Source organism: Chlorocebus sabaeus, chromosome 18 (genome assembly GCF_047675955.1).
Source record: "Chlorocebus sabaeus isolate Y175 chromosome 18, mChlSab1.0.hap1, whole genome shotgun sequence".
Classification (NCBI taxonomy): domain Eukaryota; kingdom Metazoa; phylum Chordata; class Mammalia; order Primates; family Cercopithecidae; genus Chlorocebus; species Chlorocebus sabaeus.
The window spans coordinates 6,088,069-6,102,082 of NC_132921.1; the positions used below are offsets into that span (position 1 = coordinate 6,088,069).

The 14,014-nt window shown below is 36.0% G+C and overlaps 1 protein-coding gene across 1 annotated transcript in view; it reads right to left on the minus strand.

Annotated features, from left to right (window-relative positions):
- Positions 1 to 13,679, minus strand: part of C18H18orf63 (chromosome 18 C18orf63 homolog) — a 37,328-nt gene extending 23,649 nt beyond the window's left edge. The window contains exons 1-6 of the mRNA XM_008013778.2: positions 13,546 to 13,679; positions 10,938 to 11,016; positions 8,903 to 8,959; positions 3,592 to 3,703; positions 2,617 to 2,658; positions 720 to 796 (exon numbers count right to left, since the gene is read on the minus strand). Of these exons, the coding sequence (XP_008011969.1) occupies positions 720 to 796; positions 2,617 to 2,658; positions 3,592 to 3,703; positions 8,903 to 8,959; positions 10,938 to 11,016; positions 13,546 to 13,679 (501 nt within the window). The remainder of the gene's footprint in view (positions 1 to 719; positions 797 to 2,616; positions 2,659 to 3,591; positions 3,704 to 8,902; positions 8,960 to 10,937; positions 11,017 to 13,545) is intronic.
- Between the last annotated feature and the right edge of the window lie 335 nt (positions 13,680 to 14,014).

The window sequence follows — 14,014 nt, forward strand, 5'->3', positions numbered from 1 at the left end:
CTGTGCAGGGAGGAATATTCATTAGCATCCCTTCTCTGGCCTCTACCCACTAGACGTCAGTAGCAACACCATCCTACCTCCATTGTGATAACCAAAATTGTCTCTAGACATTGCCAAATGTCTCATAAGAAGCCAATCATTCATTTCCCTGCCCTCAACCACTTCCATTGAGAACTACTTCCCTAGAGGAAACACAATAACATTGAGTAACACTAGTGTATAAGATGATTCTATACTAGGTGCTGTGGAAATCCACAAAATAAAAGACATATCCTTCTACTAAGAAGACAAAATGTGTTATGTGTAAAAAATAGATACAAAAAAATGCTACCAGAATATCAAGGGCAGGGGAATTAATATTAAATTTACTACGAGCTGCAATTGTGCTTTTTACATTTGGAAGCGAAGGAAGAGGCAAGAAGTGGGTGCTAAGACAGGATAGCTTGTGGAGAGTCTCAGATAGCATCTTAACAAAGTTTATGAACAAAGGAATAATGTGAAGACCTGTGTTAAATGAACAGAATAATATTTTCTTTGGGGAAGCAGATTTAGAACAATATAAATATATCAAGCATTTAATAATACAGATTTTGATAATAAAAACCTTTCTACCACCCTTCATGTTAAAAATTAAAACCTAATTACATGTTAGTAACAATAATAAACATAAAAAGTATATAGTAAATATAATAAAGTATAGAAATCACAATATGTGGTACCTCAGGTGGTGGCAGTCTGATTGTGCAAGCTTCTATACTTAGACAAACTTGAGTTTCTGTTACATTGATGTTTAATACTGAAAATAAAATATTTAACTGTGAACTATTTGGAATTATTACTCTACTATTAAATGTTTTAGTAACAAAGAAAACTAACTTATTCAAGTCAAAAACAAGAACAGATTTTTTTTCCACACATGGTAAAAATTCAAATAATAACCACTTAATATTTGACAGTTTACAGATGAGACATCTAAAAGAGGACAAAGGTATGAAATAGCATGAATATGTGTGTGGGGTGCAGGTCACAGGCAAGGTTACAATAAGAAAAATGAAACACCCCACAGTTAAGAGAAAAATCCAACAAATACCTTACACAAATCTGATATATATTATATATATATGGAGATTGTCCTATTCTGTAATCTAAAGAGGTATCATACCATGTTTCTGACTTGAGTAGTCTTTTACTAACAAATATCCTCAAATATACTGGCAGATATATTCCAGATCTCCTAGAGCCTTGAAGTCCTAGAGTCTTGAAGTCTTTACCTTTCTTTTTTATAAAGAAAACTACTTCTGAAATGTAAGGATAGTGGGGACTCTGGGAAGGGTTAGTACATGAAAAAAGCATGAGGGGGATTCTGAGGTGCTCTTAATGTTGTTTCTTGATCTGAGAACTGGTTACAAGAATGTTTAGTTTACTAAAATTCAATGAGATAGACACTTAAAATTTGTCATTTCAATAAAAGTAAAAGAAAAAAAATCCTAGCACAGGAGTGAGGAATTTTCCTCTCCTAAACTGTTATTTTTAATCCCTACAGCTGTAGTGTCATGACAGTGTTTGGAGATGAAACTAGATGTAGGTAATGAACCTATTAACCCAGAGGTTGGGCACACTGACTGACACTACACAAATTAAACATAAAACTAGTTCAAGGAGAGCAAACAGGCTTTAGCTGGAAAGTCAAACCAGATCTAATAGCTGTAGATTACAGTCAAGATTTTAAGGCTATGCCCAAATGATGTGAAAAGCTACCATGATTGATTAATAATGTCTATGGTGGTGACTCAAGATTCTCATCTAACTGCTATCTCTGGACTACTGTTTAGGAAACCGTCTATCTGAAACATAACCATGCAAATCAGTGAAAGAACTGGATTAGGCCATCTAGTAAACTGTATACTTTAGATCATCTGTGTCTCTTTTTACAATTTTTTAAGGAGAAAAAGAATCCTATTCTTATAAGAAATAAAGCTTTGACTTACATCAGTACTAAAGAATTTTTGATGATACGATTCTGGAAACTACACATTATAAATGCCTACAGAATTAAACTCCTTCACAGTCATGATTTTCTTTAAGTAGAGAAATTAAAAATATAGCTTTTTCCAATTAAGATGAATTTTTCTCATACAGTTTAGAATGTACATTTTGAACAAGAAGTGATTTCCCAGGTGAAATTCTGATTACAATAATATCTAATTAAGGTCTTATACAACCTGATTAATCAATAATTATACAACCCAATGATCTATGCTATCAGTTTTTTTTTTTTTTTTTTGAAATACGGTCTTGCTCTGTCACCCAGGCTGCAGTGCAGTGGTACAATCATGGCTCACTGCAGCCTCAACCTCCTGTGCTCAACTGGCCCTCCACTTCAGCCTCCCAAGTAGCTGGGGCTACAGGCGTGGTGCCTGGCTAATAATTTTGTAGAGTTAGGGTCTCACCATGTTGCCCAGGCTGGTCTTGAACTTGTGGGCTCAAACAATCTACCTACCTTGGCCTCCCAAAGTGTTGGAATTACAGGCATGAGCCACCGTGCCCAGCATATGATACTGTTTTCTTTAGCAACTGTGAATTATATTATCTATTGACTTATGCATTTATACTTACCAACAGCACTTTGTTTTCCCATCTGAGAAAGAAAATCTCTTCCTTAAAAAATTCACAGAATATGCCATATTATTATAACTCATAATCATGTTTGATATTTATAACTATGCTTGATGTGAAATTAACAAAGCTAAAGAAAATACTTTAAAATTCAGTTGTTATATAAAGTAATATCTGATGACAGCTGAAAAAATATAATCATTCAAAAGGTATCTCTTCAATTAAAAGGATGGAAATACCAATTCTTCCCCCAAATATCTATTTCCTGCTATGAAATATTTAGAAAACAGTTAGACTTCAAGAAAAATTAGGGATAGCTTCCCAGTTTTAACAGTATTGTGTTCATTTTATCATACTGCTTTGTAACTTACATTTATTCCTAAGTATCAAGTATTATATAGTAATTTTTTAAAAGAAACATCAGGCCCCTGTATATAATCCCAAAGTAAAGAAATGCCATTTATGTTGTTGTGGGCTTGCTTGAGATTGCCTAGTTGGGTCAGTTTTAAGAATTATTTTCTAAAAATTATATATCTTAAAATTAAGAACAGATGCACATTGATATGGTTTGGCTGTGTCCCCACCTGAATCTCGAATTGTAGTTTCCATAATTCCCACATGTTGTGGGAAGGATCCGGTGGGAGATGACTGAATCATGGGGGTGGGGCTTTCCTGTGCTGTTTTTGTGATAGCGAATAAGTCTCATGAGAGCTGATGGTTTTATAAAGGGGATTTCCCATGAGCATGCTCTCTGGCTTGCTGCCAAGTAATACATCCCTTTGCTTTTCCTTTGTCTTCCACCATGATTGTGTGAGGCCTTTCCAGCCATGTGGAACTGTGAATCCACTAAACCTTTCCTTTATAAATTATCCAGTCACCAGTATGGCTTTATTAGCAGCATGAGAACAGACTAATACACACATAACAGAAATAATCTAGTTCAGAAAGCCCTAAAGACTAAAAAGAGAAAGTTACCTTGTATCAAGAGATGGCCAGTTCTATTCCAGGCTGGAGCAAGTCTAGCCGTGAATGAATATGAAAGGCAGTTCTGAAGAATTACAGGAATTACTCTTTGTGGAGCCTCCATCTAAATATATTAAATGGCAAAATATGGGCAAATTTAGAGCAATTGCTGTGTACGTATATACTAATAGGAAACGACTGCCCATTTAGATCACCACCCAACAAACTGGAGTATTCTAGGTAAAAATTATAGCCATTGCTAGAGCTAATCTTGTCTGGTTCTAAAGTTAAAGAAGTATTCAAATATATTCACTTCAAAACCGCTACTATTGTCATGCTATCATGGCCAAATACTACCTGCTTACCCTGGCCAATTAGTCTAAATCTTGAGAATTCTATGCTAAAAACCTTGGTCTTTACTTTGTATTCTGCTCCACAAAGAGAAATCCAAACGAGGACAAACTTGTAATGGTTCTCATTATTGTTCACTCTGTTCCTGGACCAAACTGAGGGTCGAGCTGCTATTTCCTGTGGCCCAATAACGAGATGCAAATGAACTGGGGAGGAAGAGAGTTTTTATTTTCTGCAACTGGTTACAGGGAGAAGGCCTGGAAATTATTGCCAGACCAATTCAAAATTACAAAGTTTTCCAGAGCTTATATACCTTCTAAGCTGTATGTCTATGTGTAAGTGTGCATTTATCTAAAGACATAAGTGATTAACTTCTTTTAATCTATAACTAAGGTCTGAGTCCTGAAGACCTTCTTCTGGGACCTCAGTAAGTTTACTTAATCTAAATGGGTCTAGGTACTGGGGTGATTACCCTTACCTTGTCTCCTGCTAAATAAAGGTTTGGGGAGTTCCTTTAGACCCCAATAAACTTGTTTGTGGAGGCCTAGGGAGTTTCTTTAGCCTCACAATAAAACTTGTTTAATCCTAACAGGGTCCTGTTAAGAATTCCTTCGTTATCTTGTCATGCTTCAAGGCCCAGGAAAAGCCTAGGCAAAACTCTTGGTGGGTGCTTTGTTACATTTCAGCCTTTGTATAAGGGCATAGGCTCAATTAGCTTTTAATGTTTAACCTTGCTACTCAGTCAGTGCTGGAACAGTTGTAATGGAGGCCTGAGTTAGTGAGACCTTGCCTGCCACAACTGTAGAAAACAATACATACTTGCATGGGCACACATGCAACCAAGAGAATATCTCTACTTGTATAATACAACATTAATTTTAAAAATTAAGATTTTTCACTTATAATTAAGACCAATAGGTAATAGGAACCAGATTTATCCTCCCACTTGAAATGCCTAAAACACCAGGCAAGCTATATGAAATAACAGTTCACAAGATATCAGACATCAGGCAACAAAGAACAGTGATCCCCAAAAGATGGGAAATGAACAAGATAAGCCCTAGGATTTCCCCAGCTTCTTGATGATAGAGGGTTTCTAGGCTGCAGTACAGAGCAGGGGAACCTAGGAAGAGGCCAGTAGTCTCGCTGAATTAAGGAGACAGAGCTGAAAGTCTAGGAAGCTAGAGGTTTCAGTGCAAAGTATGGGAGAGGAAAGAGCTGCACAGAAATCAAACTCTGGAGGTCAACAGAGAGTCAGCTGAGTATGGATTAGCACAGACATGTGAGGAAGCTACCCAAGGCTGGAGAAAGAGCCAAGGCTGTTTGATATATAAACATCCTTGAAAATACAGTCCAGAAAAAATTGCTGGCTTTGCCTCTGTGAAAAAGGACATGCAGAAGCATGAGAAAGTCGAGGAAAATTGTCTCCCGATATTATCCATCTCTAAGTTTTGTACCATTTTGACTTCTGATGAATGTTTCCAGGACATAACTGAATAATCTGTTGGCAGAGGATGGAACCAAATTTCTTCAGTTTGTCTCATACAGAATTTAATTAAGGCTACTATCATTAGGACTCCATAATGCTGACCTCAAACATGGCCCCAGGGGCCCAGACCCAAACAGTTGAATAAACCCCATAAACCACCAGGGTCTTTCTTAGAGAGCTAGGTGGATTTCTCTCTTAATTTCCGCATTGACTTTCTCTATGGCCCAAGGAATTAATCCAGATACAGCAAAATCTATCAGCACAGACTCAGCCTTGGCACGCAAGGAGGAAGTATGGGGCAATTCTGTCATTCATAACCATCCTGGTTGGTGACCTAGATGCCTTGCAGCGCAAAGATGGTGTGAGTCATCACTTCAGCTAAAGTCAGAGACAAATTCTCTACCACCTTTTCTATGTGAGTGACTCCCATCGCAGGGAAAACTGCTTTCAGGATGTGCATGAACAATGGATTGTTATCTCTCTAAGAAACTCCTCCAAAATAACCAAGGGCAGCCTCGTTTTGGAGAGTTTGCAGCAATTGTCTAAGGGCTACAAACAGAACTTCAAGGAGAAACAGATGAATTCATAATTACAGGTAAAGACTTCAATACTACTCTCTTAATAACTGACACAAGTGAACAGAACATAAGTGAGAATATAGCAGACTTAAAAACACTATCAACCAATGTGACCCAATAAATATTTATAGAATACTTGATAACACATTTATAGGATACTCATTCTTCTCAAATGGACAAGGAACATTTACTAAGATAGACTATATTCTGGGGCATAAAATAACCTCAATTAATTTAAAAAGATTCAAGTTATAAAGAACGTATTCTCTAACAACAACTACACTGGAAATCAATAGCAAAAAGATCCCTGGAAAATCCTCAAATATTTGGAAACTATATAACACACTTCAAAATAACCCATAGATCAAAAAAGAAATCAAACAGGAATTATAACGTATTTTTTAACTGAAGAAAATCAAAATAAAACGTGTTGAGGAAGAAATGTATAGCACGAATGTGTTTAGAAGAAATGTCTCTATATTACAAAACAAAGAAATTCTCAAATCAATGACCTCAGCTTCCACATTAAGAAATTAGAAAAAAAGACCTATAAGATTACCAAGGGCAGAGACTTTATCTGGTTCACAGCTTTATCCCTAGTATCAAGTACAGTGCTTGACATGTTACAGATGTTCAATAAATATCTGCTGATTATGATTATGTGAAAAGTATTCATATAAAGAAAAACTGAGCATAACCATAACAGCTCAATGAGGGTAGAAAAGCAAGTGATACTGGAAGAAAGCTTGTGAATAATAAAGAATTCAGGGTTGGAAAGTCTAGTGAAGGTAACAAAAATTTAGTTTATAGGAATGAAAACTGAGATAAATGGAAAAAGGATAAGAGTGTAAACAGAAAAATGTTAAACATTTTGGAGATGTGACACCTTGTACTGATAAAGTCATAGGTGTGAATTAACAAGGTGGAAGAAAAATAAAGTACAAAGCATTTTTATTATTGTATAAGGACTATGGGTGATATTTTCTTAATTTTTCATTTTTTCTTATAAAGTACACAAAAAAATGATGATGCTTAGTATAAATAATGCTTTATTAAATCAATACAGTAAGTCCTCATTTAATGTCATTGATAAGTTCTTAGAAACCATGACTTTAAGCTAAACGACATATAACAAAACCAATTTTGTTATATTGGTTTTGGCTACTGCTAAAACTATAGGCTAACTGATACAATTAAAAGTTCCTATGGCATAGTTCTGGTCACAAAAAATCACTAAGCTTTTAAATAAAGACCAAAAACACTTGTAATATTAACATTGAAATAAATGTAAGCTATACATACATTTAAGAAAGATTAATAAAAACAAGTAAGAATTATTCACCCAATTTTTGGTGAATCAGTGAATGACAGTGGTAGTAGTGGTGGTGGGTAAAATCAAAGAATAAATGTTTGCAAAGTGAAAATTTTAAGGAGCACCTCCTACTACCACACAGTTCAAAACAATCACAAATATGACAGGCTCCCTGAGTGCTTTCGTACCGCATCATTTACTGTAGTGCATCTGTATGATTATTGTATACTTTATGAACATTTATTTTATAATAATTTGTATTCATGTATCAAATTATTCATTCATTTTCCAACTAGCTTATTCTAGTTCAGGGTGGTAGGTGGCCAGAGCCTATCCTGGTAGCTCCAGGTGCAAGGTGGGCACCAGCCCTGGACAGGACTCCATTCCACTGCAGGGCAAACACACACATACCCACCCCTACTCAGTCTGGGACACTTTATACATGCCAATTCCCTTAATGTATGCATATCTGGGATGTGGGAGGAACCTGGAGTATAAAAAGAAAACCCACTCAGACAAGGGAAGAAGGTACAAACCACACAGACAGTGGCCTTGACTGGGAACTGAATTATTTTCCTTTCTTATTAATGTTATATTGAAACAATGTTGAACAAAATTATTTTATTCAAGGATCTGCTATACTAAAATGTTACCTATTCTCAGGCCTTAATAAATAATAGAATTTGGTAGAGATTGCTTAAAGACCCAAGTCCTAGTTCTAGGTGAATGACATACTGTAAATCTGGTTCTCATAGCTAGCTTGTAAATGGCCTTTCAAGATAACCAGAATCCTGAGATGACCAAAGACTTGTATCAGTAAAAAGATGTAAACATTCTTTCCTCATTGCTCTTGAATAATACTGTTTTCCCACAGATTGTAACTGATGGCCAGAACCAGCTTTCAGGTCATTCAAAGATTTCTCAGGGAACTGGAAAGTGTTACTGAAATTTTACTTGCCTAGGACCTAAAGGCAACATCTCATTTTAAAGATGACTAGAAACCTCATTATCCTAAACTCTACTAGACTTAGGAACAGAGGCCAGCAGTAACAGCTGGATGGGCTTCTGGGATAACCAACGACAGTGTCTCAGAGTTACATGCAGAGGCATGAAGAGAGCTCTAGTCAAGCCTCCATGACTCAATTTACTGAGACACAGAGGGGTCTCAGTAAATGAATACTAACCACTGTATCATCTTTCTCTTTGTGAAGATCCAGAAGCTCATCACCATGTAGAATACAATCTATAATGTTTTATTTCTCTACATATTAGCTATATAATATGGGCAATAATCTCATCTCTCTGGGTTTATCTGTGAAAATGACGAGATTCACTTATTTGAAGATGTATATGGCAAAAAAGATTATGCCACATAAAATGCCTGAAATAAAGCATCCAACAAAAAAGCCTCTTCTCCTCTTTCTACACTAAATGTGCACATAATAATTGTCAGGAAAAATGTGTTAGGTTCTTTCATATGTATAACAATAATCTGTGAGAAAGATACTCCAATTTTTGTTTGTTGACAAAAGGAGTGGAACATATAATCACTATAAACAACATATGGTATTAATATCATTTTTTAACACTTACCTTAGCTCTATATTTTTCAACATAGGCATTAAGTTTTCTTGCTTTATAAAATGGTATCTGTAACAAAAATCCACATTTATAAAAAGGACTTAACATAAATATATAATTAAATAATGCAACAAAGAAAGATTTTAAGCATTATTCTACAGAGGGCAAAGAATCAGGCCATCATCCAATTAGCATTTGTGACTTGGAGAAGAAGTGATGATCATTCTCTCCCTGAAATGGAATCTGTGGGCACATTTTCTTTCCTTTTTTTTTTTTTTTTTTTTTTGAGACAGAGTCTTGCTCTGTCGCCCAGGCTGGAGTGCAGTGGCTGGATCTCAGCTCACTGAAAGCTCCGCCTCCCGGGTTCATGCCATTCTCCTGCCTCAGCCTCCCGAGCAGCTGGGACTACAGGCGCCGCCACCTCGCCTGGCTATGTGGGCACATTTTCAAAGTGAGGAAAGCCTTTCTAGGAGTGACATGACCCCAGTATCCATATAAAGGAAAAAGCCAATAAATTTTGTATAATAAATATTTAACACGTTTCTTAATATATAATTCTTAGGCATGAATAAGGAAAATAGATATAAATGGAAGATCATGTTCAAAGGCCTAAGTGCTCCAACTCATTAATAAAAGGAATACAAATTAAAGGAAAACATTATTTGTAACCTAACAGGCTGACAACTATTTAAAGGCGTGAATATCTACAGTGTTCGTGAGGGTATGGAAAAACAGGTTTTCTTCCAGACTATTTGTTAACATACAATCCAGCAAAAAGCTTTTCAGACAGCAATTTAGCAGTATCTATATTACAGTTTAAAGTGCATTACAATCTATCTCTAAAAATGTAACCGACAAACTATCAGACAAAAGTGATACAGTTTCAATGATGCTTTCTGAAACACTGTAACAGCACAGACTCAGATGTGCACTGGAAAGAATATATTAAGTAAATTACTATACATCCATACAATGAAGTATTTCACAGCCTTAAAAATGAGGAAGATATGCGTACTGACATGGAAAGATATCCAGGAAAGGCTGTTAAAGGGGAAATGAATGGCAAGTTTCAAAATAGTATGTATGCAATCCCATTTTGTACTTTTAAACATCAACTTTTTTTTTTTTTTTGGAATACCTTTGTAAGAAAGCAATACATTTTTTTAAAAAACAGATAGCTACTTTCCTCTTATCACCCTTGCTTAAATTCACATACTTGAATTTACTAGTACTGTAAAATAATGTCCTTGTTCCATAAAGATGTTTAGGTAGAAAAAGATACGAATAAGATATTAATTTACTTGTTCACCAACAGCTTGCCTTTTAAAAAAACTTTATTAAGAATAAGAAAATATGGCTGGGCACGGTGGCTCAAGCCTGTAATCTAAGCACTTTGAGAGGTCGAGGTAGGAGGATTGCTTGAGCTCAGGAGTTCGAGACCAGCCTGGGAAACACGGGGAAACCCTCTCTCTACACAAAAGACAAAAAATTAGCTGTGCATGTTGGCGTGCACCTGTAGTCCCAGCTACTCAAAAGGCTGATGGAGGAGGATTGCTTGAGTCTGGGAGGTGGAAGTAGCAGTGAGTTGAGATGGAGCCACTGCACTCCAGCCTGGTCAAGAGAGCCATACCCTGTCTCAAAAAAAGGAAGGAAAGAAGGGAGGGAGGAAGGGAGGGAAAATACGAGATGGACATATAACCAAGACCTAGGAGAAAAATAAAAGAACTAAACTTTGAATAAAATATGATAAAATGTATCAAACCCGTGCTATCTTAAAAATTATACCGTAGCATGTTTTATTCATTAATAGTCTTTATCTTAGCATTTATAATGAGAAAAATAAATGTTAAATTAGAACCACAAAAATGGATTTTACACATCAGGCGTTTCAATATTAGTTTGTTAATAATCCAATTAACCTATAACACATTGTGATTAATCAATTAATCCTCATAAACATCTTAACTTTAGCTATAATACATAAATTATTATTTATCAATATTGTTCTCAACTAGTAATAACATTTCAAAAATATTAAAATACTAACCGCCATCACCACCCAAATTTGGTTTAATATTCCAGACACAGGTGATGCAAGAACATCTTGATGCAAAAACAGCAATTGCCTGTGGAGATGAAATATATTACAAAGTGGACTTGCTCACTGATGTGATTTGGTTCTGTGTCCCCACCCAAATCTCACGTTGAATTATAATCCCCAGTGTTGGCAGAGGGACCTAGTGGGAAGTGATTGGATCATGGGGGCGGATTTCCCCACTGCTGTTCTTGTGATAGTCAGTTCTCACTAGATCTTGTTTAAAAGTGTGTAGCACTTCCTCCCCGCACCACTCTCTCTTGCTGCCATTAGAAGAAGGTGCTTGCTTCCACTTCACCCTTCTGACATGATTGTAAGTTTCCTGAGGCCTCCAATCATGCTTCCTGTTAAGCTTGTGGAACTGTGAGTCAATTAAATCTCTTTTCTTCATAAATTATCCAGTCTTAGGTAATTCTTTACAGCAGTGTGAAAACAGACTAATACACTCACTGTCTGTTCTTACTTAATTGGAACATTTTAAACATTTGCTTAGCTAAAATGTTAAGTTTCTCCTAGGCAACAATTGTGTTAGATATTTTCTCTCCTCACACTTAGCATAGCACCTTGAACAGTGTAGGTGTAGGTACTCAGGCAATATTTGAATTAAGAGAATTAGGAAGTTTTAGATACTAATACTAACATGAGAACTTGTCCCTGCATCTGAATTTCCTAACCTTTTTCATCTGTGAACCTAAATTCATCTTTTAGAACTCAAGTTTTGTCCTAAATACTTGAAGAAATCTACACACAGTGAAGAATCTGTCTCTTTTAACTCCTATTTCTTCCATTTTTCCTTTTAAAAAAAAAAGGTGGTGGGCAGGGGACACCAGAGGCAAGAGTCTAAGGATTCACCTGTCAGTGAAGTTACCAACCACTTAAACATTTAGAGCTACTGACTAAATCCTTTTCCTTCAGAAAGGAAATTCTTCCCAAGCCAGAAAGAACTAGATAGTGGTTTCAACAGCCAAATGAACTTAAAACAAACATCATCAGAATCAAATTACCATTAATAATTTCATTTCAAGGTTCAAGGGAAAGATAGGAAAAATACAAAAAGAATACAACTGGAAATCTGAAAACCTTCAACATTAGTAATCATCAAAGAAACAAATTAAAATAACCATTAGGATGTATATAGGGTTACCTTGAAAACCAATATAGGCCAATCTGTTTCCGGTGGCTGCATATTTGTTGGAACCCAGGTGTATCAGGTACTTGCCTTGGCAAGGCCTGCCATTATCTGACACAGCCAAATGCTAATAGAGAGAGCTCTGCAATCTCTATTCAAGACTCTCTGTCAATTACCATTAGGGTGAGTTAAGATAACCCCACTCTGTAGGCATGGCTACCTTCAATTTGAGGGCAAACAGAAAAAAAACCTCACTTTAGGTTTTCTACCTATTTTAGTATTTCCAAAAGGAGTCACAGATTAAGTCCTTAACAGGTATCAAATTATACTTTAGCAGGAAGGGTACAGGCTCCCTGATGCCCTTGGGTGGGAAAATATGCAATAGAGAGAAGAAAAACTTTGTAAATAAGAGGAAAATGAAGGACACCCCAAAAGTGGCTTCCCTATTTCTTGCCTCTGGGTATCTTCTAGTTGTTTGTTCTTCTCTAAGCAATTCATTTAAATATAGAATCCTCTCATATATTCTATGACTCTTCCTTTGAGTGCCTCAAACAATTTAAAGGAGGGTCCTCAGTAATCATGGAATTATACTTTAGGTTCCCTCTAAGCTGTTTTTCTTTTCTTTTCTTCTTCTTTTTTTAAATTTTCAGATCGAGTCTCGCTCTGTTGCTCAGGCTAGAGTGCAGTGGCACAGTCTTGGCTCACGGCAACCTCTACCTCCTGGGTTCAAGCGATTCAACTGCCTCAGCCTCCTGAGTAGCTGGGATTACAGGTGCCTGCCACCACGCCCAGCTAATTTTTTTGCATTTTTAGTAGAGATGGGGTTTCACCATGTTAGCCAGGCTGGTCTCGAACTCCTGACCTCGTGACCTGCCCACCTCAGCCTCCCAAAATGCAGGGATTACAGGCGTGAGCCACCATGCCTGGCCCTCTTAAGCTGTTTTTCAACGACTATGTGGGATCAGATATTTTGAGACAGATCCTAGAGAAATACTTACGAGTGTCTCATACTGACTTGAGAATTAAGAAACTACTAATCTAAGATGTTTATAGGATCTCTAAGGGCCTCACCTACTAGAAACACCTACTGGAAAACAGTAGGTATTCCATAAATATTGATTAATTAGGACCTCTACATTTCTGGGAGCCTGAATTTAATTCATGAATGTCTGTGGAGATTTTAAACTTTTAAAAAGGATATAAGAGGTCACAAATATAAAAACTCAACAGTGACATAATTCTATTGCAAGTATTTTAAGTCCCTGCTTAAATGTAATCCAATATACCTGGTCAAAACAAAATATGACTTCCTTTCTTTTAAAATTATAAACACAAATTGAGTGAATATTTTGCTTTATAGAAAATTCCCCTAAAACAGCTTTTAAGGTCTTAAAGTTTTAAAAGTCTTAGTTATAAGATGTATTTTTTTACCTGCACATCTTCATTTGTATAGTCCTTATCTCAGTATCTGCCACCTTATTACTCAGTATTATTCTGACAGCACAGAGTTTGTTTAAATCTGGAAGTGTGATGAAGAACAGAGACTGCTGACTAGAATCATTCATACTTTCCTGACTGAGTGTGTCAGCAATCAGGCCTTTAAAAATAAATAGCAAAAAAAGGTAGTAAATTATCTTACCAATAGAGTTCCAATACCAAGTCAGCACACAATATTTGATGTTGTTTTAGAATAGGATCATACAAACAAGTTAGTTTGCAAACTTCAGCAGTTAAGTATCCCTACAATTTACCTTTAAGGTCTTCTAATGATTTTCTATGATTTTTGGTACAAGTTTTACTAAGATATAGTTCACATAACATAAAATTCACCCATTTAATGCATACAATTCAGTTTTTTACTATATTCAGAGTTGTACAATCATCACTGCAATAAATTTTA